At 38.8% G+C, this 25,102-nt stretch overlaps 3 protein-coding genes across 3 annotated transcripts; 2 read left to right on the top strand and 1 right to left on the bottom strand.

The window, feature by feature from the left end:
- The first annotated feature begins 83 nt into the window (after positions 1 to 83).
- LOC103123898 (histone H2B type 1-C/E/F/G/I) lies at positions 84 to 7,024 on the top strand. Its single transcript, XM_007534574.3, has 2 exons — positions 84 to 517; positions 6,817 to 7,024. The coding sequence occupies exon 1, from the start codon at positions 127 to 129 to the stop codon at positions 505 to 507; it is 381 nt and encodes a 126-aa protein (XP_007534636.1). The 5' UTR covers positions 84 to 126; the 3' UTR covers positions 508 to 517; positions 6,817 to 7,024.
- Positions 7,025 to 9,063: 2,039 nt separating this feature from the next.
- H1-6 (H1.6 linker histone, cluster member) lies at positions 9,064 to 9,726 on the top strand. Its single transcript, XM_007534598.3, has one exon. It carries the CDS (start codon positions 9,076 to 9,078, stop codon positions 9,724 to 9,726), a length of 651 nt encoding a protein of 216 aa, XP_007534660.2. The 5' UTR covers positions 9,064 to 9,075.
- A 7,329-nt stretch (positions 9,727 to 17,055) lies between these two features.
- LOC132538198 (histone H4) lies at positions 17,056 to 17,367 on the bottom strand. The gene has a single exon (XM_060190798.1). The coding sequence runs from the start codon at positions 17,365 to 17,367 to the stop codon at positions 17,056 to 17,058; it is 312 nt and encodes a 103-aa protein (XP_060046781.1).
- Between the last annotated feature and the right edge of the window lie 7,735 nt (positions 17,368 to 25,102).

The following is a 25,102-nucleotide window of genomic DNA, read 5'->3' on the forward strand; positions in this document are numbered from 1 at the left end:
CATGACAGTTTTGTTGTCTTCCAATTAACTAAGGCAAATTTTGAATCCCTCATTAGCATAAATGTCCTATAAGTAGCAAAGGCCTCCGCTGTTTTCGTGATTCAGTTTTTGTCTTGAAACTTCAAGATGCCTGAGCCTGCGAAGTCTGCCCCTGCCCCGAAGAAGGGCTCTAAGAAGGCCGTCACCAAGGCGCAGAAGAAGGATGGTAAGAAGCGCAAGCGCAGCCGCAAGGAGAGTTACTCCGTCTACGTCTACAAGGTGCTGAAGCAGGTCCACCCCGACACCGGCATCTCATCCAAGGCGATGGGCATCATGAACTCCTTCGTGAACGACATCTTCGAGCGCATCGCCGGCGAGGCTTCCCGCCTGGCGCACTACAACAAGCGCTCGACCATCACCTCCAGGGAGATCCAGACTGCCGTGCGCCTGCTGCTGCCTGGAGAGCTGGCCAAGCACGCCGTGTCGGAGGGCACCAAGGCTGTCACCAAGTACACCAGCTCCAAGTAAACTGGGCCAAGTAAGCGTTTATATCTACCCCCAAAGGCTCTTTTAAGAGCCACCCATTTCTGCACAAGTAGAGCTGTGATCTCACTGAAACGGTTGTATTTTGTTCAGTTCGAGTAAGTTTGTTTTTAACAGCACGTGTACAATAAGCCTGCTTTATTTGCAGTAAATTGACTAAATTAACTCGAGGGCTTCATTGTTTGCTGTCGCAAATGGAACCTCTCCCCCTTACAAGTCAGGAGACAGTTAATGCCTTTCAGATAAAGGTTTGCCTTAACATACTGTTAAGTGGTGTGTATGAATAGAACTAGCATTCACAGGTATGGTAATGTGTTCTAATCTCCCCCCTTCCTTTTATCTTTGGTCCCTCCATTTCTTACTCAAACTGGAATTTTTTTTCTTTATTGGATTAATGGTTTACACTCGACAGTAAACAAAATGGCTTGTACATGCATAACATTTCCCAGTTTTCCACAACAGTCTTAAGACTTTGGTGCAATACACCAACTCCAGTTCAAGTTCTGCTTAGCAAACACAGCTTTTTACTTATTATTATTTTTTTTTAACTTAACACACAATACAGAAAATAAGGGTCGGGGAAATTTACCAGGCAAGGACCTGGGTTTGATTTCATAGCTACCACATGGAAGCACACTCATGGAACTTTGTGGAGTGGTGGAGTAGTGTGTCTCCCTTACCCTTTACAAAAATCAAGTCCACTGGTAGCTTAGGGATAAAAATATTATTGCTGCTGGGGAGATGGTACAGTGTCTATAGAGTATTTAATATGCCATGAAGTCCCAAATTAAGTTTAGGTATTGCTTGTGCCAGAATACTGCTCTAATTTGCTCTCATTAGTAAAAAATGTTAGAAACAAAAACTTAAATGGAAGGGAGAGGGGAACAAGGAAGAAAAATACATGTATACATGTACAAATCTTATGATCTACTTTACAAATTTACTTAATAGAAGTTCCAGCAGATTGATACCTGGGAAAAGTACTAAAAATCTGTTAGGTATTACAGAGACCTTTATTTGAATAGCTCTGTAATTACTGTTCCCTGATTTAGAACCGTCTGAGAAATGGTACAGTTCAGGCCTAAATCTGACCTAGATTCAAGACACTGGTTTCCAGAGTAACCTAGCAATTTAAATTAGTGCTTTTGGTTTTGTTTTGTTTTTTGCTAAATTAACCTGAGCACTTTCCAGGTGTTGAGGGGTACTGAACCTGAAACTGAAGCCTCTGGCATGAGAATCTCTTTGCATAACCATTGTTATTTAGCCCCTCCCTGTTTTTGTTTTTTTAATCTGTCTTTACCATGTTTAGTGAAGGATTGATGGCTCAAAACCAGACTAGCCTGTTCACTAATCACTTTACCTTCGGATTATACTGACTACAAATTATGGCTCATTTGAATTCCAGATTTCCCTATCTTCGGATAATTACATTACTATTTGTACATTAAATGCAAATAAATAGTCATGAACTTGCTAAGCATTTGTCTCTACAAATTCCACCAAGGCAATACATAGGAATAATCATGAAAATTCACCTAGTTCTGGGCTGGATGGACACTTTCTGCTGACCTTCCTTTGGTGCTTACATTGCTAAAATGTTTGCAAGTTTTTTTTTTTTTCTTTTCAGATTTCCACTTATTCTGATTGTTGATTGGGTGCACTTTAGTGGCTTTATTAACTAGATCATTAAATGATAAAGGAATCTAGTCAATTCATTAATCTTCTTTTGAATTGTTTGTAGTTGTCCAAGGACTCTGCTATTCTCTCAAATTTGAGAACAAAAGATGAAGACATGGGTTCCCTCCCTAGTTTTTAATGGGATTTAATCTGTTTTTGTGTTTCTATGTTATGTGAGTTTCTATAATTAAAGATCAGAGTTCTTCCTCTTAATTTTTTCTTCTCATGTTTACCCATAATGAGTGCAGATTTTCAATTTCTGAGAAATAACATTCCTACTTTAAAGATAGTATGAATATTAAGTTACTGCCTATTGTAAGTTTTTACTTTAATGTTAGACATAAGAAAGCTAATGACAAGAAAGAAAACAAGAAAATTAAATCTCTAGCATGTACTGACTTGTCTCTTTTATTCTGTACCAAAGCTTCTAATGTGTGACTTTGCAATAAAAAAATTCCACATTATAGCTCAAAAGTAAACAAGGAAGGAGACCTGAGGCCACTTGGACTGCAAGGAGTTAGGTTTATTTTAAATTAACAGGTTACAGGACAATTCCTACCAGATCTGAGCACACTTGTTCCCGCAGCACCGGGCTTTTATCAGTTTCAAACTGGTCGAGGCATAAGTTGATTGGTTAGAAACAATATCCATCAAGGTGTTGACAATAAAGGTGAGAGCAGATTGGCTATGGTCAGAGCCATCCATTCAGATGTTGGAATGTAGAAGTGGGACTCCACCAGAAACCTATAGATTTTTCATTTCAGTTTAATAATTCCAAATCGCTATTCTATCAGGTCCTTTCTGTACGGTTAAATGAGAATTTATTTGTACAGGAAACCAGAATTTCCCACCAAACTTTGAAGGGTATCAGAATTTACTGCTCAGCAATAGTTCTACTCTTTAAGGGATATCTAGTGTTTATTATTTAGTTTTGTATAACAGTTTTATTTATTTTTACCTATCATAAATTCCAGCTCTAAATTCAAATAAATATAACTTTTAGTAGGATTTTAACACACATTCATGAAACTATTTCTGCAGTTTCCTTGATCACTGAGTTATCAATGATTTATTCCCACATCTTGCACACTGGAGGGGATAAGAAATATTGGGTATTTTAAGGAATTTTTAAGATGTCAGTTGTATGCTCACTATTGTCTACTTTTTAAAAAGATTTATTTATACATTTATTTACTTATGGAAGGAAGAAGAGAGAAAACCAGAGTACTACTGTGGTACATACAGTGCTAGGGATAGAACTTTGGGCCCTGTGCTTTAGATCTTATGCTCTTCTGCTGTGCTACCACCCTGGGTGCTGAAGCAATTCGATTTTTTTTTTCCCTTCCTCTTCCTCCTCCTCCTCTTCTTCTTTTTCTGGACCCCTGTTCAATTTTTGCTATTTGTGGTTGCAAAGATAGAATAAGGTATATCTTGGTTGCAAGTCCTGTGTGTTGCCACCTCACATCTCCTCATTCTCAGTTTTACGACTTTTAAAAGTTCTAGTCTTAGACACAGTATCTTGAGCAACTTTTCCTATTAAAAGCAATGTGTCCATGAAATAATGTTACAGAGAATATACTAAAAGATATGGTTAGACCTATGCCTCATAGATTAAAATAGGATTGTTGAGAAATTCTTATGCAAGAAATAATAAAGATGAGAGCAATCTAAAATGGAAGTTCTGGTTGAGAACTGGTGGAATAAATGTCACACATGCAGTTCGTTAAATGCCCCATAACCTACCCCTGCCATTCCTGAAATGAAACCTCCATAGGCTGCTGGTGGACCCCTCCTCTGCCACCTCTGCATTCCAGTATCCTTAGTGGAGGGCTCTGACTGTAGCCAGTCTGCGCTCGCTCACCTTTATTGTCAGCGCCTTGATGGACGCTGTTTGTAACCAATCAGCTCGTGCAGGCCGTGCCTAGTTTGAAACTGATGAAAGCTGGGGTAATGTGGTACAAGTTTGTGTAGGTCTGGTAGGAATTGACCTGTAACCTGTTAACATAAAATAAATTTAACTCCCTGCCCTCCGTGTGGTCTCAGGTCTCGTTCTTTGCTTACTTTTGAGCTATATTATGGAATTGAAAAAAAATTATATTCCTACCATTACCCTTACTCAGGTGTGAGCTTGTGAAGAGTGGTGTGGGTGTGGAAACCAGTAGAAGATCTTTTTCTCTAGCACAGTCCTTAAATTTGGTGCCTTTTCAATACTGTTTAAGATAATATGGCCTTTGCATTAAATGACCATAGGGTTTAATTCAAACCAAGTGAATATTCAAAATACAACAAAAATATCTCCTGAACTCTGAAACATATGGAGTTTAACAAAAGGAAACAGAAAGGAGAGGTGGAGGGAATAGTTAAGGAAATCATTTTGACAGTATTAGTACAATGGGACTTTGGTGAGTCTGACCCATGTATAGAAAGATGAGGTTGTATTCCTGAAATTATATTATTGTAAACCAATGGTGAACGAATAAAATTAATTATTTTTTAAGTCTTTTTTATTTCTTAGAGATACAGAGAGAAATGCACAGAGAGACCAGAATACTGATCATCTCCGGCATGAAAGCCTTTTGCATAGCCATTATGTTTTCTCCCCAGTCCTTAAAAAATGGTTATTTTTTAAGCATACTGCATTTGAAGCAAAAGTGACTCAGTTAAATATGCTTCTGAAACATCTGAAATTTTACCATAAGGCAGCAGAAATGGTCAGTAGTTGCAAAGAACATTTTGTGCACCCACTAGTGAAACAAGGAAAATTGACATTTTTTGGCCATACTTACTACAACCAGGCTCTAGTTCAAAGATCTTTCTTAAAACCCAAAAAACTTAACTGTGAGTATTCTATATAGTCCATTGAGCTTAGTGACAATAGAGCAAATGTATTCTTGGAATTTAGGTTTTAGATGTCTTAAAGAGTATAAATTCTCAGATTAGGCAACTGTAAAAATATTCGTCACAGAACTCTGTATCTCCTTACCAGAAAAATGTGTCAATCCACAGATATTAAATGGGAATCTCTAATAAGCAAACCTGTAATACATTTTCCTACACTACGCTTAAACATTTGAAGAGAATAAAATAAGGTTCGCCTCTGCTTTCTTGTCAAGAGGAGAAGGAGCGTGCATGAAATCTCAAAAACAGTATAAGCATTTGCTCATATTTCCACTTGATATACTTAATTTTAATTATTTAAAGTGGGAGGATGACTTCATCAGTCAATAGTCCAGAGGGAGAAACATCTGAGAAAAAGGACTTCTGGGAAACCTTGCACTATTCTATGATAAAATAACAAGCTTGAACTTTTCAACCTGTTATGCAACTGCCTGACTCATCCCTCTCAGGGAGGTCCCCAAGGCTCACCCCAAATACTTCACATCTATTTAAAAAAAATTAATGTATTTATTATTGAAAGAGGAAGAGAGAAAGAGAACTGGAGCATCACTCTGGTACATACATTGCCAGGAATCAAACCTGGAACCTCATGCTTGAGAATCCAACACTTTATTCCCTGTGCAACTCCCCAGGTGTTCAAGTATCCTAGTTTAGACATCCCTACTTCTAGATCTTTATCATTTTAAGACAAGTCCCTATTCACCTGTCAGAATCTAGTTCAAATGATAGTTACAAGATACTAAGTCATAGCCATGCTTTATTTGAAATATGTTTTATTGGTTTTTTTATTTAGATTTTATTCAATAATATTCTTGTAGTGGGGTGAGGACATACTATCATTGATGGGCAATAGACATTATTTAATTAATGATTTATTTATTAATTTATTAGTAAAGGAATAGAGAGAACCAAAGCATCACTCTAGAAAATGCAATGCCAGGTATTATACTCAGGATACTATGCTTGAGAGTCCAATGCTTTATCTACTGTACCTTTTCCTGGATTCCTAAAATATTTACATATTTATATTTAATATGAGTGAACAGAGCATTATTCAGCTTTGGCATATGCGTACTAGGTATTGAACCTGGAACACCAAGTATACAAGTCCTGTGCTCCACCACTGAGTAATCTCTCATAGTCAGGCTTTCTTTAAATGTGTATAGAAACTCACATGCTTGAGGATATGAGTTTAATATAGAAGATCACCAGTCCAAAGGTGCTGGGTGGTGGCACACCTGGTTGAGCATACATATTACAATGTGCAAGGACCTGTTCAAGCCCCCTGTTCTCTGGAGGGGGAAAGCCTTGTGAGTGGTAAAACAGTGCTGGAGGTCTCTCTTCTCTTTCTTTCTCTCTCCCTCCCTTCTCCTGTCTCTAGTTAATAAATAAATGTTAAAAAGCAAAACCTTAAAAAAAATCTAAATTAAGTGAAAGAGAAGGAGAAGAAAAAAAAGAAGGAAATTACCGGTCTGTATTGCAAGCTCCTGTGTATCTCTACTTCTCTATACTTTAATTACTTCATCTTTACAGAAGGAAAAAGTACTATAGTAGATACCTTAAATGGCAGTTGCGAGATTAAATACATTGGTGTCTGTAACAGCGTTTAACACTGCCCAGAATAGAAAAAAAAAAAAAACTTCAATGAATTATGACAATTATAATTATTATGTAATTGATGAATTACAGAAATGAATTAATTAACCTCTCTTTTTACAGGAGCAGAAAATTGGCTTTAAACACAGCTTTCCTTTCATTGGACAGTGCTTCTTCTCTAAAATACCTAATGAAAATGAGTAATACTGGAAGATAAATGCAACAATTTTTAACAACCAGGAACGAATCAATGAGACCCTGGTATAACACTTTCTTCAGAGTATAATTCATTGTAGAAATTTATAGAAATAAATAAAGAAAATCAAAATGACTTAGTATCTTATACTTATTATTATCCTTTAAATGTAATTTAAATGTAAATGTATAGTTATAAGTATGTATGAATATAAGTAATATATTTATAAATGTATATCACATATAAAGTAAATTCAAGTATTGTATATATAATTTTCTAGAGAGTATGCTTAGAAAATAAATTTTAAGCATTTATGAATTGATTTGTTAGTGAAATAGACACACAGAAAAACAACCAGAGCATCTGTATGGCACATGTGATGCCAAGGATCAAAACTCAGGACCTCATACTTGAGAGTTCAATTCTATATCCACTGTTCCAACTCCTGGACCACTTAGAAAGTCAGTTTATATGTGTGTTATTACTTTCATTATTAGTTTTCTTAATGGCTACTTGTTGAGTTCCATCTTTGTGCACTATACATCTTTATGCAGAAGATATATTATTGTATATGTACAGAGCATGGGTTTTTTTCCCCCCTTAATTTTCTGTTATGTCTTTAAACTTCAAGAAATGAAAGGATTGGAATAGGTCCTTCTGAAAATTATGCTGGAGTTCTCACATAACTATGAAGAAAGGGCTTATAAGAAGTAATTAGGGTTAAATAGATCAGAAAGGTAGGCTCCTCTTCCACTGAGATTGGTGGCTTTCTTTCATTGACACAATGTTGCTTATAAGACTTTATGTTTTAGGCACACAACTCCACATCTAGATAAAATATGTTTGGCCCTAATACCAAAGTGCCACATTCTTTCATTATGATCTATTAAATTCCCCCACCTTCTATACTCTCCTCTATTCTTCTAGTAACCACAATTTTGTGGTTAATGAGTTAATTTTTATTTGATTTTGTCTGTTATTTCTATATTCCATTATATTAGTGACATCATCTACTATGTGTCTTTCTCTTCTGACTTATTCTCTTACAATCCCCTCCGGTTACATTGATTATGTTCTGAGGAGGGAAAGAGGTTTTTTTCTGAATGAACATGCCATATGAGAGGCCATATGAAGAAGCAGCTAGAAAATGGCTATATACATGCTAGGAACAATTCTTCACCTGAAGTGGTCATTTATTTTGGTATCCTGATTTCAGGTTTCTAGCCTCCAGAGTTGTAAGAAAATAGACTTCTATTGTTCAAGCTGTATGTTGTTGGGGGGTAGTATAAACAGAGTAAGTCAGTTCATGGGTTTCTTATAGATAAAGGAGATATAAAATGCTAGGAAAAATAAAGTTAAATTTGTTAAAAGTCACAAAAATCAAAACAGACAAGGTGGGAAACTAAACCAGTTCTCCTTATTTCAAGGCTGTTGGGAAATTGTGCCTAGGCTCCTCCATTCTACCTGTAGATAATAGCTTTAGAGTATCCAGAACCATGTGTACTCAGAGCCACATTGGACCAAGTGTGGTCACCTGGTGAATGCTCAGTCAGAAACAGATGCACTCTGACTACTCAGTCATGCACATATGTTGGATCTCAAAAAAAAGTAAACTGTGGATTATGTACAGAAATCATTTTTACCTACCCAACTGACAACGGCATAAATCATAGTGATATTTATAAGCAGCACCTATCACCACAGTGAGATATCTAAGTGACCTGTGTTATTTTCCTCATATACTTGAATCATTTTCAATAAAAATCAGAATAGGAGTAATATATTTTTTCTATAGATTGGAAGTCAACAATCTGAAGGATAGCTCCAACAGAATGAAATATGACTCCTACTAAAAAGTACTTAAAAATTGATACAGAATAGAGGAAGTTTTGTTCTTCTCCTTGAATTGTACTTAAAATTGAAGACTTTATCTTACAATTTTGACGAGAATCATATTTCATTTATAGGTAAAAGAAATAAGAAACCTCAGTCTCCTTTAGTCATGTGTCAGTGGAACCTCAGTGGTTCCATGCTGAGGACTTTTGTGAGAAGCAAAATTTGCAAGTAAAACAAACACAGATGCTCCTCCCCCAAGGGCAGAGGTGGTGCCTGGAAATGCACCAATCACAGAGCGTCCTGCTCTATATAAGGCCCTGAGGCACATTTTTCTTCTGTGTTACTTCCTGATGATTTCAACTGACACTGTCCCAGCAGCCCCGGATAACCCTGCTTCAATCTCTATGGAGAAGCTTCCAGTCAAGAAGCTAGCAAAGAAGTCGAACAATCTGACAGGTGCAAGTCAGAAGACTCCAAGCCTTTCTCTGTCCAAGCTGATCACTGAGTCTCTCTCAGATTGCCAGGAGCGAACAGGCATGTCCTTGTCTGCACTCAAGAAGGTGCTGGCAGCCTCCGGCTACGATGTGAAAAAGAACAACAACCGAATCAATTTGGGGCTAAAGTCCCTTGTAAACAAGGGCACTCTGGTGCAGACTAGGGGTACCAGCGCCTCTGGGTCCTTCAAGCTAAGCAAAAGGATCACTCCTGAATCCACTAAGGGCAAAGTCAAGAAAGCTGCTTCTGCCAACACCAAGAAGCTAGCTTTAGCCAAAGACTCAAAGTCTCCAAAGAATTCCAAGACCAACAAAGACAAGCCCTCAACTTTAGGTAGGAAGAAAGCTGCCAAGAAAGGCACTAAGGATGACAGGAAGGTTAAAGGAGCCAACGTCAAGCAACAGTGCAAGAGTCCTGCAAAGACCAAGGCAAGAAAGCCCATGGCAGGGAGACCCAAATTAATCAAACATCAAACCAATCCTAGAAAGACAGCCCCGAAGAATTAAGCAGCTTTCTGAAATACTAATTTACACAGAACCCAAAGGCTCTTTTAAGAGCCACCCAAGCAATTTCAAAAGGGTGTAACACAAAGGGAGTTTGTGGAACCATCACTAGTCAATGTAGTTGCCTTTTATCAGGCAAACTCAGAAAGGTAAAAGAAGGCCTGGGTCCACTCAGGACTTAATACTCTGATGTTTCAAAAATCACTCTAGAAAAGATAGATTGAACTTAAAGTTTATGATAGAATTGGACACATAACATTGAGTTTGTATCTATTTTTATTAGTAAGTTTCATAATGGTTTATCCAATTGTAAGATTTCAGGGGTATAGTTCCACACTACACTTAACATCAAAGTTATATGCACTGCCTCCCCAAACACACACACCTTTCTCAATTCTTTTGCAAATTCATTTGATATATTCCACATGAGTGAATCTATCTTGTAGTAGTGGATGTTGGTACTGATTTTTCACCTCCTCACCTATTTCATTAAGCATAACCATCATAAAGATTTTTCCTTTTTTTTTTTTTTTTTGAGGAGAGTCATAATTGATCTTATATTTTTTTTCAAGATTTATTTAGTTATGAAAGATACTGGAGAAGGAGGAAGAACCATCACTCTGGTATATGTACTGTTGGGGATTGAACTTGAGACATCATGCTTTACCCACTGTGACAGCCTGAACCACACCATAAGAACTTTTAAATGTTCCTTTAGTAGAAAGCCCAGTGTTCTTGAAAAAGAGTCAAGGTCAGTTCAGTACCCAAACATACCTGATAATATATTCCCAGTAGCACATTTCTAATATCATTTTAACTCTGAGTTCATGGACTTCCTGACATCCAGATGTAGAACATTTGAATTGGTCAAAATCATACCTTTTACTCTACACGAAATATTTTCAGTTTACAGTTGCAAGGATAAGCACATATCATTTGTTCTCATTATTTCTGAAGTACTATTATTAGTAGAACTTATTTGATATATTAAGAATCACCATATTGTTACTTACAAAAGATGGCTTGAACTGGGAAGACAACATAATTGTTATGCAAAAGATTCATGCTTGAGGCTTTGAAGTCTCAGGTTCCACCCCTGGTGCATATGCCAGAGCTGATCAGTGTTCTAGTTTCTCCTATCCAAGTAGTAACCAGGCCCAACCCTGCTTAGCTTCCAAGATCACTTAAAAAAAATAAAGTAGGCATTAGAGACTAGGGAGTTTGCTTATTTGTTGAGTTCATACTTTGCATTAATGAGACATTGGTTCAATCCTAAGTCCTAATAAAATGATAGGAGGTAATTTGACTTCTCACAAATAATTTTTTTTTAATTCCTTTAAAAATTGTTTTGCTATTTTAATACAATAGACCTAATTATAATTTTCATTCTATTGTTGGGGAACAGGCCAGGGAATATCTCTCAGCATTCCAAGTATGTATTTGTCATAAGACTTATGCAACCTATAACTTGATCATTTTGCATAGGTGGCAGAGATAAATAACTTCTCTCAAACATACCCACTGACAAGGTGTCAATAGAGCAAAGCTTCAGATTTGATTCCTATTTGATTCCTGATAAGGGAGTACATAAGTAACTTAATCAAATAATGTATCCATTTAATATATATATCAACCATAAATCTGTTGGGCTACTTTTAGGAATATTAGTCAAAAGAGAACTTAAAACAAAATAATGTTAGTCTAAAAGAGACTATGACACTGCCTTATGCACTACCCTATTTTTTCCCTTAACACTATTTGCTATTTATTTATTTATTTACTATTTTTGCCTCCAGGGTTATTGCTGGGGCTGGGTGCCTGCACTACCAATTTACTGTTCCTGGAGGCTGTTTTCTCCTTTTTGTTGCCCTTGTTTATTGTTGTTGTTATTGCTGTCATTGTTGTTGGATAGGACAGAGAGAAATGGAGAGTGTAGGGGAAGCTAGAGGGAGAAAAAGATAAGACACCTGCAGACCTGCTTCACCGCCTGTGAAGCGACTCCCCTGCAGGTGGGGAGCCTGGGGCTCCAACCGGGATCCTTAAGCCGGTCCTTGTGCTTTGCGCCAAGTCTGCTTAATCCGCTTCGCTACCGGCCGCCCCCCAATTTATTTGTTTATTATAATTAAAAGAATTGTATTGTCTTTATTTATTGGAAAGAGGAGAAAGAGATACCTGCAGCCCTGTTTCACCACTCATGAAGCTTTCCCCCTACAGGTGGAGACCTAGGGCTGCACTTGCTAATTTAAACTGTTGTGGATTTCCTTTACTGTACCTTGTAACTAACTAATAGAAGATAAAAAAGAGAAAATAAAATCCCATAGCGGTTGTTAGACAGTTTATAAACATTTAAACCATATTGTAACCCAAAGTTCCAGACATGAGTCTTTGGGTGATTATTTATTTTTAAAATTATTTAAAAAATATTTATTTATTTATTCCCTTTTGTTGCTCTTGTTGTTTTATTGTTGTTATTGATATCATCGTTGTTGGACAGGACAGAGAGAAATCAAGAGAGGAGGGGAAGACGGGGGGGGGGGGGGGGGGGGGGAATAGACACCTGGAGACCTGCTTCACCACTTGTGAAGCGACTCCCCCTGCAGGTGGGGAGCCAGGGGTGCCAACCCGGATCCTTTTGCTGGTCCTTTGGCTTTGCGCCACCTGCGCTTAACCCGCTGCACTATCGCCCAAGGTGATTAGTTAATATGAATCCTACATGGAAGACTGGGTCACAAGAGAAAATCCACAAACTTTTAAAATTTTTATTTATTTATTTATTTATTTATTATTAATTTATTTATGAATAATATATAGGCTAACACAAATGAGAAAAGGAAACTGAAGGATTCAGTTCCATTAACAATAGAATCCAAAAAGACAAAATACCTCGGAGTGAAGCTCACAAAAGAGGTGAAAAATCTCTACAATGAAAATTATAGGACATTGTCAAAAGAAATAAAGAATGACACTAATAGAATATTTTATGTTCATGGATTGGAAATATTATTCTAATGATTAAAATAGCTATTCCATCAAAACCAGTCTACAAATTCAATGTAATCCCTATCAAAATCCCAATGACATTCTTCATACAAACTGAACAACTAACCCCAAAATTTATTCAAAACTACCACAAAACCAAAAAAAGCCAAAACACTCCTAGCGGTGGGGGGAGAGAAAAAAAAAAATGAAGGTATCATTCTTCCCAACTTCAGTTTATATTTGAAGCAATAGTAATCAAAACTGTTATTGGAATAAAATGGACACTTGAACCAATAGAACAATATTGAGAGCCAAGAAACAAACCCACACATATACAGCTGTAATAAAAAATTCTATAATGTAACTCAAAGGTAATCAAAGAATGAGACCTGAGGCCACATGGAGGACAGGGAGTTACCTTTATTTTGTGTTAACGGGTTACAGGCCGATTACTACCAGACCTTAACAGGCTTGTCCTGCTGCACCCAGCTTTTATCAGTTTCAAACTGGGCACAGCACAAGCTCATTGCTTAGAAACAAAGTCCATCAAGGTGCTGACAATAAAAGTGAGAGCAGGTTGGCTACCATCAGAGCCACCACTGGGATGCTGAAATGTAGAAGTGGGCATCCACCAGGAGCCTACAGATTTTTCGTTTCACAGCCACCTATATGACAAAGGAACCAAAACTGTCCAATGTAGAAAAGAAGGTCTCTTCATCTATGGTGCTGGGAAATGTCGGGGTTCTCCCAGACAGGTAGTCGCGAGGAGGGGAGATCTGGACCAGCTGGACCCCCCTTCTGGGGCTGAGCGGGAGGGAGAGTGTCGACGACTTGAGAAAAGACACCACACCAGGTCGGGAGTACTGTCAAGGCAGTGACTCGCTTTATTGAGGAAAAGGCCATTTTTTTTTTTATAGGCAGGGGTAGAGGCAGGGATGGAAAGGTAGGGTGAGATGACATTAGAGGTGGTGTGAGGTGGCGTCACCGTCAGTGGGGCCTATGCTCTTTAAGCGTCATCAGCTGGAGGGCAGAGGTGAATTTAAGCATGGCCTACAGGAAATGCTGTGTCACTCTGAGGAAGTTAGTAACCATGAGCCAAACTCGAGCCAGACTTATGGAATGTCTGCTGGGCCTAGATCGGGGCCAAGCAGACCCCAACAGGAAAACTGAATGGGAACAACAGAAAATGATACTAGAGCAGCATATAACACCATGCCTCCAAAACAGAAAAAACAAAACAAAACAAAAAAACATCAGGCTTGGATATTAGAACAGCACCTATAAAATACAAAGAAAAATACCATGGGGAAACACTGCAGGACCTTAGCACCAAAGCTGTATTTGGAGATTCAACCTAATGGGCATGCTAAATGAAAGCAAGACTAAATAGATGGGACTACATCAAAATAAAAAGCTTCTACATATTGGAAACAATAGCAACCTATTCAAGGGTAACCAGGCAACCAAGTAATTGAGAGAAGATATTTGCACATAACACATCTAACAAGTGATTGATAGCAAAGATCTACAAAGAAATTATCCAGCTGAATAAAAGAAAAAAATTAAAAAGTGGGCCAAAGACCTAATCGTTTTCTATAGAAGAGCTTATACACATGGTCCACAGACTTCTGGAGAAATGCTCCACTTCATTTAACATTAGAGACATGTAAATTAAAAATACACTGAGATTTGAATTCATGCCTGTGAAAATGACCTACATTAACAAAATGGGAAATAATACATGTTGATAAGGTTTTAGAGGAAAAGGGCCTATGTTACACTGGTGGGGGTGGAGCGGAATGCAAATTTCTCTGTGGAAGACTGTATGAAGAGTTCTTAAGAAATTAAATTAAAAATACTCGATGGTAAGATAGCATAATGATTATGCAAGAGGCTCTTTTGCCAGAGGTTAGAAAGCTGAAAGTCCAATGCCATGAACCATCATAAGCAAGAGTTGAGCAGTGCTCTGGGTAAAAAGGAAAGCAAAACAAAACAAAAAAACACCTTTATGGTCTAGGAATATCACTCTTATGCATTTGTCCAAAGACCATGAAAACACTAATTTAGGGTGCGGTAGATAGTATAATGGTTATGTAAAGAAACTCTCCTGCCTGAGGCTCCAAAGTCCCAGGTTCAATCCTCTGTACCACCATAAGCTGGAGTGGAGCAGTGCTCTGGTTAAAAAAAAAACAAAAAAACCCCCACTAATTTAAAGGGACATGTGCTTATGTTCATCACTGCATTATTCACAATATATCCAACAAGCCAACAAGTGGAATCCCATAAATGCCCATCAATAGATGACTAGATAATGAAGTATGGTATATATACTCCATGAAATACTACTCTGCAGTAAAAATGGATGATATTGTGTCCATTGGGACAAAATGGGTGGAACTGGAGGTGAATATATTTAGTGTAATAAGTAGAGGTGAATACACAACTACCAGATGGTTTCACTCATATATGGAACCTAGAGAAATTACACACATGAATTTGCAAAACACACAAATCAAGTCAACAAGCTGTCTCTAAGACTTTGTGAGAACTAAAATGGTTATTATTGGGAGAGTGGGGACCCAGAACCTTAGCTGTCATTATGGTGTGGAACTATGTCCTGTAATCATACAATCTTATAAATGACTATTAGTAACAAATAAAACATGACTAAACAAACTTCCAGACTGAACTTCACAAACTGAACAATGTCTACAAATTTTATGGAAATGTAGGTGGTTGCATATTTTTTTGGATATGAATTGAATTTTTCTATTTTTATTTGTGATTAACAATGGACTATAAGATTTCCCTGTGTAGTTCAACATCATACCCACTACCTAAGTTCTGTGGAAAATGATTTTTTTTTTTATAAGACAGAAATTGAGAGCCTTAGTAAACATAGGAGAGAGATCTTCAGCACTACTTCAGCATTTATGGAGCTTTCCCTCTACAGGTGGAGAGTAGGGGTCTGAAATAGGATCCATGTCCATGTTGACAAGGGTCCTCATCAGGCCCCCTGAATTGAATTTTTTCTAAATTGCACAAACTGTTCATATTAGGAAACTCTCAGGGTCTTAACAGGAAATTTTAGGTTGTTTCAGGGCTGCAGAAGTAAGCTCACCTTGTGGGGCACTATTCCTTGCCATGCATGCTTGTGAGCATGGAACAACAGGAGGGAACCAGGGTGGCATGGTGTGTGTGGTTATGGCAGAAGCTGTGGTGTCTGTCTCAGAAAGTGACTCCCCCAGGAACAGTGGAATCAAGCATGAGAGAGATTCCAGCTTCTCTCCTCTCTTTCTGAATTTTTGCTTCAGCATTTTGAAAAGATTTATTTATGGGGAATAGTGGTGGCCCATCCTTCAGAGCACACAACTTACCATGTGAGAGGACCTGGGTTCAATCAGTGGTCCAAACTTGCAGGGTTGGTGGAGCAGTGCTGCAGGTGTTTCTCTTTAAAAAAAAAAAAAAATCAAAAGGAATGGTTTTCTTGTGCAGGCACTGAGCCCTTGATAACTCCTGGTGTCAAAGCAAAAATAAAATAGTAACGTGTATCCCATCACGAATACATCACCAACTAAACATAAAGGTTTCAGTTTGTATAGAAAAAGACAGTTACCCTAGCAGGCAGTTTTCTTCTTACTTTTTAAAAAATGATCTCTTTATTGAACAGAGATAGCCAGAAATCAGGTGGTAAGGGGAGATAGAGAGGGAGAGAGACAAGAGACCTGCAGCACTGCTTCACCCACTCACAAAAAGCTTTTCCTCTGCAGGTAAGGACCAGGACCTCAAACTTGGGCCTTTGAGCATTGTAATATGTGCGCTCAAGCAGGCTCGCCACCACCCGGCCCTCTTTTGTTATAGTCCTAACAGAATGTTTTTGTTGATAAAGAGCTCCAAGTGCCCAAACCTTCAAAGGGAGATGTTGAAATACCGCCATTTTTCCAGCCCAGAAGTTAGTGCACAGCCATACTGTGAACTCTTTTCACCTTCAGGACCTCAGCACCTGCGTAGTGGGTTTAAAGAAAAAATTGTGTTGCTCCAATGCCGGGAGTAGCTAGATTTGTCATTGCTTTGACCAAGTGAAAATGGGCCTGAAACCCGTCTGCAGTTTGAGATTCTTAACACAAGATTCAAGCTTATATACCTGTGCTGTGGTACAAATCTCAGTTCAGCAGTCGTTTAGTAATTTCAGTACAGATGTCCTCAGAACACTAGAAAATTGTAGTCAATTCTTACCGTTTGTAAAAAAAAGCTCTTACATGGTATAACCACAGCTAAGTACACAGCTCTTTTTAAAGATTTTGTGGGCGGCCCTGAAAAGGGCCTTTTTTTTTTCCTAACGTGACGGAAAGCTCAGCCGCCAAACCCGTAGAGAGTGCGCCCTTGGCGCTTGAGGGCATAGACCACATCCATGGCGGTGACGGTCTTACGCTTGGCGTGCTCGGTGTAGGTGACAGCGTCCCGGATCACGTTCTCCAGAAACACCTTCAGCACCCCGCGAGTCTCCTCGTAAATGAGGCCGGAGATGCGCTTCACGCCGCCACGACGAGCTAGGCGACGAATGGCGGGCTTGGTGATGCCTTGGATGTTGTCACGAAGCACTTTGCGATGGCGTTTCGCTCCGCCTTTACCGAGACCCTTTCCACCTTTCCCACGTCCAGACATGGTTGCACTGTAGTGAGAGTGAATCCAAGCCACATCGCTTTAAATAGTGTATTAGCGGACCTAATTGAAAACTACCAGAGTGGGTGGACTTTTTTTATTAGGTAACCAGTGGGGGTGGAGCTAGGAGAATAATTATTAACATATCAGCGTTTTGGTTGGCCAGTGAATGGTCTCCTTAGTTGGCGGGCTGGAAGGGGAAGTACGGCTATAGTTCTTCTAAAAATCGTTGGTTTCGCTTGACTTGTATTAAAATTATACATTTCCCATTGGCGCATTACAAACAAGCTCCCCCTCCAATTTATATTAATCCCTTTTTATCCTTTCTGTTTTCCAGTTTTAGGGTTAATACTTGATTAAGGTCATTGCAAAGCCTCCAGGTCCTCCCCCTTTAAAGTATTTGGTAAGATTACTATCGTTTCTAAGGAGACTAATCTTAGGCATTTTATTTATTTTATTAAAGTATAACCATGAATTATGGTTTTAAGGAATTACTTATTAAATTCATTTGTTTGCGTTAGCTTCTTACAGTAATTTTTGCTAATTACTTTGATCAGTCTTTCTAAAAGAAAAAGGCACATGACATGTTCCCTCCTGGTTCATGAAAAAATGTCTGCCATGTATACTTAGAAATAGTACTGACCTCTTAGTAACCCAAACACAATGCCCAGAGACACAATATTATCCTAGACTTATTCACGAAAAGAGATGAAGTCTAGAGAATAGACCAAGAGTAGGGCAGTAAAGCACTGGATGGCATGTGGCTTGTAGCATCTCTGACTTAATTCAGTGGCTACATCTTTCTGCCATAAATTCAGTTCCCCTAACTCCTCCTTAACACAAGTACACAAATTATAAGGGGAGACAGTGTAATGGTTATGCAAACAACTTTCATGCACAAGGCTCGGTCCTGACACAAAGGAGAAGTTCCTCACTCCTCTGGTTTCTTAGACTGGATTTGTAATCACAAAATTAGGTTAGCAAAGGAAAATATCATTTAAGAATTTACATGGAATGCTAGGGAGATAACCTTAAAAAAGATTTTGTTTAAAATAATGTTTTTAAAGCTCTAGTTTTGTCACTTCTTTAAGAAAAGCCATTTTATTTATTTTAATGATAGAGATACAGAGATAAAGAGTCTTATGCCTGAGGCTCCATAGATTCAGGTTCAATCACTCGCACCATCATAAACCAGAGTTGAGCAGTGCTCTGGTAAATAAAGAAAAAGAGAGAGACAAGAAGACTGATCTGCTTTTGTTTGTGGGGTTAAACCTGAGACCTCAGAACTCTAGGCACTTTTGTATCACTACTATGCTATCTCCCCAGCCTGAAGAAAAGGGATTTCAGGCCTGAGGCATTCATTCCTAAAGCACTAAAGGTTCCAAATTCAACCCCCAGCACTACCATAAATCAGTAGAGCAGTGCTCTGAGAAAAAACAAACAAACAAAAATTTAGGGGTAGTTACAATAACTGAAATGAAAAATCTACAGGTTTATAGGCTCCTGGTGGAAGTCTACTTCTATATTCCAACATCCCAGTGGCGGCTCTGATGGTAGGCAACCAGCTCTCGCATTTATTGTCAGCACCTTGATGGACTTTGTTTCTAAGCAATGAGCTTGTGCTGTGCCCAGTTTGGAACTGATAAAAGCTGGGTGCAGCAGGACAAGCCTGTTCAGGTCTGGTAGGAATCAGCCTGTAACCCCTTAAAGTAAAATAAAGGTAACTCCCTGCTCTCTGTGTGGCCTCAGGTCTCATTCTTTGGTTACTTTTGAGCTATATTATGGAATTTTTTATACTATCCATAGTATAAATTTGGTCTGGTGAAATAGCTCATTTGGGTAGTGTGCTGCTTTGCCATATATATGATGGGTTCAAGCCTGGCCTTCACTGCATTGAAGAAGATTTTTATGTGAACCATGATTCAAAGGGGAAAAAAAAAAAGATGACCCAAAGTCTATAGATATATTAGAATGCAAATACCTGTCCACATATGTGAAAATCATCTATATTTGACTTCTAGTCATTATTGTAGTGTGAGTTTTAAAAATGATCATTTATAAACACCTTCTGCATTTTAGTGATGTTATATTTTCACATCTTCAGTATTTCATGGGCATAAATGAATATATTGTAATGCATCAGTAACACACTGTTGTAAGACATTATTATAACACAACATAATAAGAATTTTTAAGTATGTCTCATTATTTATTTTTCTTCTATTTGTCCCAATCAATAATGCCCTATGATTCCATTCTATTAAAATAGCTCTCTCCCCTCTCTCTCCCACTTCCTTTCTTTCCTATCCTTCCTAATTTTCTAAGGCATCTCTCCACAAGTGCTCTTCTGATTCACACTCTTGTCCCTCCAGTCTTTGCTCTCCATAGTCACAAGATCACTGTGACCCATTTGACTGTGTCCACAAGATGTCACTGTTCTCTATTCTACCCTGTTTTTCAGAAGGTTTGGTCAGAAGTGAAATTACAGAGAATTTTAAATTGTAGATTTTTGACCTCTCCCTCTCTTCTTTCTCCATTTTATTGTCAACATGGTTATCACTAGGGTTTGGTTCCTGCACAGTGAATTCACTGATCTCTTTTGGAGGACTTTTTTCCCCTTATAGATACAGAAGATTGAGAAGGAAAGGGAGAGAGGAGAGAAAAAAGACACCTACAGCACGGCTTTGTGGCTTCTAGAATTCTTCCCATGTAGGTAGGGACCAAATTTTGAACCCAGGTTCTGCAGACCACCTGTGAGGTGAACCCTGCCAGGTGAACCATCTATGCAAAAAGGTGAACTATCATGCCTTTGATTTTATATATATATATATAGTTGACCTTAAGAGTGAATGAATAGGAGCCAGGCAGTGGCACTGAACACACATTGTGATGTGCAAAATGGATAGAATTGGAGGTGTTTATGCTTAGCAAAAATAAGTAAAGAGATGAAAGACAGCTATGGGATGATTTCACTCATGTGTAATCTAGAAAACTGATACAAATGAACTTGGAAAAAAAAACAAGCAAGCAAACTATTTCTAAGACTTTTTAAATTTTTATTTTGGATAGGACAGAGAGTAATGGAGAGAGGAGGGGAAGATAGAGAGGGGGAGAGAAAGATAGACACCTGCAGGCCACCTGTGAGGTGAACCCCCTGCAGGTGGGGAGACAGGGACTTGAACCTTACTACAGTCCTTGAGTCTCGCGCGGTGTACGCTTAACCTGCTGTGCTACTGCCCGGCCCCCTATTTCTTTTCTTTTTTTTTTTTTTCTTATTTAAGAAAGGATTAATTAACAAAACCATAGGGTAGGAGGGGTACAACTCCACACAATTCCCACCGCCCAATCTCCATATCCCACCCCCTCCCCCAATAGCTTTCCCATTCTCTATCCCTCTGGGAGCATGGACCCAGTGTCATTGAGGGTTGCAGAAGGTAGAAGGTCTGGCTTCTGTAATTGCTTCCTCGCTGAACATGGGCGTTGACTGGTCGGTCCATACTCCCAGTCTGCCTCTCTCTTTCCCTAGTAGGATGGGTCTCTGGGGAAGCTGAGCTCCAGGACACATTGGTGGTGTCTTCAATCCAGGGAAGTCTGGCCGGCATCCTGATGATACCTGGAACCTGGTGACTGAAAAGAGAGTTAACATACCAAGCCAAACAAATTGTTGAGCAATCATGGACCCAAAGCTTGGAAAAGTGGAGAGGAAGTATTAGGGAGGTACTCACTGCAAACTCTAGTATACTTCTGCTTTCTTACTTTGGTGCCATACTCCAAACTCAGTCAATTTCTGCTTTTCGTTTCTACTTCTTTTTTTTTTTTTACATGCATAACATTCCCCAGATTCCCATTTAGCAATAAAACCCCCACTATTTCATTCATCATTTTTCATGGACCTGTATTCTCCCCACCCACCCACCCACCCCAGAGTCTTTTACTTTGGTGTAATACTCCAATTCCATTTCAGGTTCGACTTGTGTTTTCTTTTCTAATCTTGTTTTTCAACTTCGGCCTGAGAGTGAGATCATCCCATATTCATCCTTCTGTTTCTGACTTATTTCACTCAACATGATTTTTTCAAGGTCCATCCAAGATGGACTGAAAACGGTGAAGTCACCGTTTTTTACAGCTGAGTAGTATTCCATTGTGTATATATACCACAACTTGCTCTGAATGACTCTGAAAATGTCCAATAGTTCTAGGTTATCTATCTCTTCATTTAGCTCCCTTATGTCTTTACTGATTTTCTTCCTGGATGATCTGTCAAGTTGAGATAGTGGGGTGTTGAAGTCCCCTACTATGATTGTGTTACTGTTAATATATTGCTGTAGCTCTTTCAGTAGAAGTTTGATGTATTTAGATGGCTTCTCATTGGGTGCATAGATATTAATAATTGTTAAGTCCTCTTGATTGACTGATCCTCTGAGCATTAAGTAGTGTCCATTCCTATCTTTTTTAATCTTATCTATTTTAAAGTCTATCATGTCAGATATGAGAATAGCTGTTCCTGCCCTTTTTTGTGGGCCATTGGCTTGAATGATAGTTTTCCATCCTTTCACTTTAAGTCTGTGTTTGTCTTGTTGCGTTAGGTGAGTTTCCTGTAAACATATTGTTGGGTTGTGTTTTCTAATCCATCTTCCTACTCTGTGTCTTTTAATAGGTGAATTCAGGCCATTGACATTTATTGATATCAAAGATTGAAGATATTTTAACGCCATTCTTGTAGAGTTTTAGAGTGTTTTGATATATGTTCTATTTGTGGTGGTCTGGTTGTTTATAGGAAACCTTTCAGAACTTCTTTCAAGGCAGGCTTGGTGATGGTTGCTTCCTTCAACTGTTGCTTGTCTGAGAAGGTTTTGATGCTTCCATCTAGTCTGAATGACAGTCTAGCAGGATATAGTATTCTTGGCTGAAAGCCTTTCTCATTGAGCACTCGATAGATATCTTGCCATTCTCTTCTGGCCTGTAGTGTTTGTATGGAGAAGTCTGCTGCTAATCTTATGGGTTTTCCTTTGTAGGTGACTCTTTGTTTTTCTCTTGCAGCCTTGAGGATCCTTTCTTTATCCTTATTCCTTTCCAATCTAAGTATGACATGTCTTGGTGTCTTTAGGTCTGGGTTAATTCTGTTTGGGACCCTCTGGGCTTCTTGAATCTTTATGTCTTTGGTGTTGTCTAGACTAGAGAAATTTTCAGCTATTATGCCCTGGAGAACGCTTTCTTCCTCCCCTTCTCTTTCTTCCTCTGGTAAGCCAATAATGCGTATATTGTTTCTTTTGAAGTCATCCCATAGGACTCTGTTGTTGTTTTCAGCATCTCTTAATCTCTTTTTGAGATCTCTTACTTCTTCTTTAGTTGTCTCTAATTCATCCTCAATCTTGCTAATTCTGTCTTCAGCCTCATTGATTCTATTCTCTTTGCCCTCTACTGCTTTCTGGAGTTCATCTATTTTGTTGCCCTGCTCTGATACTGTTTTAGCTTGTTCAGCTAGTTGCAATTTCAGCTTTCAGCTCTCTAATAACCATGAGATAATTAGAATTTTCTTCCATATTCTCATTTGTTGTTCCTGCAGTTCTGATTACAATTTTTTCAACTTCTTTACTCACTCCTATTATTATTTCCTTAGCTAATGTTTGGATGTTGAACTCGTTGTTTTGTGCTTTGCCCTCTGGAGGACTTTTAGCTGGACTCTTGTCCTGGTTCGAGTCTCCATTATTTTTTCTTGTTGTTTTAACCATTTTATATAAGTTAAGAGGTTTTTCAATCCCTGAGTTGGAGTTCAGTGGTGTAAAAGCCTTTTTTTTTCCCCTGTAGGCTATGGTAGCCTGAGGGCTTTTAAACTATCAATAGGCTTCTTGGCTTAATCAATGACTCCTGACCAAGAGATAAAGCAGGGTGTGGCAGAGATAATCCAGTGGTTATGCAAAGAGACTTTCACAGCCCTTCAGCTATGCCACCGAGGTATAGGTCTTCTCCTGAGTTTCCTGGTTAGATCTCTGTGCCCTGGTGTCCCTCCCTGTTGCTGCTCCAGATTCTGGGGGTAGTAGCAATGGAGACTCAGAGTTGTACTTGGTGAGTCTCTGGGGAGTCCTTTCCTCCCTTCAGCTGTCCCCTTGTTGGTGGAGCAGACTGGAGGTGGTGTCTCCACTGACAAACTGTCGAACTGTTGGCAGTCACTTAATCTCTCCTTAGGCACCTCTCTCCTCTCTGTCACCAGCCACGCGTGTTTGTACTCACGGGTGATTTACTGGGTTTCTGTGGTCATTCTAGTCCTGTCTTGTTTCGGTCTGGGTGGTCTCCTTTGGTATTCCTAGTTGATCCAGGAGAGGAGAGGAGAGGAGAGAAAGCGATCTGCTGCTCGTAGCTCCGCCTCCGGAAGTCTCTCCCGGCCCCCTATTTCTAAGACTTTTGACAACTGTTGTGGTTGTTTGGGAGGTATGAGGTGGAGAACAGAACTTTGGTGGTGAGTGTGGTATGTAACCCACTGTAATCACAAGATAATAATAAAGTAAATTAAAATAAATAATGTGCAAATACCTGGATTCCAGCCTCCGGTCCCCACCTGCAGGTCCAATCTTTGCTACTGATATAACTGTACTGCAGGTATCTATCATTCTGTATTCCTCTATATCTCCCCCTTCTCTTTAAATTTCTTTGTCTTTGTCCAATGAACAAATAAAAAATTAGACAATGAATGAATGAATGAATAAAACCCCAATAATTTTTTAAATATTTATTTCCTTTTGCTGCCCTTTTAAAATTATTGTCATTGTAGCTATTGTTGTTGATGTCGTCTTTGGATAGGACAGAGAGAAATGGAGAGAAGAGGGGAAGACAGAGAAGGAGAGAAAGACACCTACAGACCTGCTTCACTGCCTATGAAGTGACTCCTCTGCAGGCGGGGAGCCGGGGGCTCGAACTGGGGTCCTTACAACAGTCCTTGGGCTTTGTGCCACATGTGCTTAACCCGCTGCGCTACCGCCCAACTCCCTAAAGCCCCAATAATTAAGGTATGAAACAATGGAAAGAAGTGGATAGAAAAAAAAGAAAAAGAAAAAAGATATCTATAACTTGAGTTATGAAAAAAATAAATCTAAACTTTCTAATGGTTATTAAATGTGCTAGTGAATACTAGAGTATTGGGAGGAAGGCAGTGGGGACCCTGTTTTTCTAGCCTCTAGGATGATGCTAAAAGAAAAAAAATTATCAATATAAGGAACAGATTAAGGGATAAATACAGGGGGAAATGGTGCTTATCCTTTCCTGAAGTTGATCTTGCAGACATATCTGTGAGCAAGACTGGAATATAGAGTGTGGAGGCAAAGAAAACCCCAGGGACAAAAACACCAGCTGCTGGTTGTGAATCTTCCCCAAGAGACAAAACAACTCATTCAACACACACACTGGGAGGGTACCTTGTTCCCTAGTAGGGTAATAGATAAAGAAACACATGTTAAGACTGCACTATCTATGTAATAATCATTAAGCAAAGTGTGGCTGCCCTACAGCCTAAGAACAGTATAAAAGACAGTTTTTAAATATATCAGGACCTCTCAGTAAACCAGAATCTGTCTCTCTGTGCATCTTTTCTTGATTAACTTTCTTCTGCTTATTTAAATCCGAGATAGCATTGTTTCTATGTGGCAACTAATAAGAAATTTGTGGAAACAGAGAGCCATACATTCTCTGGCTACACTGATATGCTTTCAGTATGTTTTGGAGATACAGTGACCAATGTGTTACA

This window comes from Erinaceus europaeus, chromosome 4, assembly GCF_950295315.1.
Source record: "Erinaceus europaeus chromosome 4, mEriEur2.1, whole genome shotgun sequence".
Taxonomy (NCBI): Eukaryota; Metazoa; Chordata; class Mammalia; order Eulipotyphla; family Erinaceidae; genus Erinaceus; species Erinaceus europaeus.

Excerpts from the sequence above, each read along its gene's own strand:
- LOC132538198 (XM_060190798.1), bottom strand. The coding sequence starts at position 17,367 with ATGTCTGGACGTGGGAAAGGTGGAAAGGGTCTCGGTAAAGGCGGAGCG.
- H1-6 (XM_007534598.3), top strand. The coding sequence starts at position 9,076 with ATGATTTCAACTGACACTGTCCCAGCAGCCCCGGATAACCCTGCTTCA.
- LOC103123898 (XM_007534574.3), top strand. The coding sequence starts at position 127 with ATGCCTGAGCCTGCGAAGTCTGCCCCTGCCCCGAAGAAGGGCTCTAAG.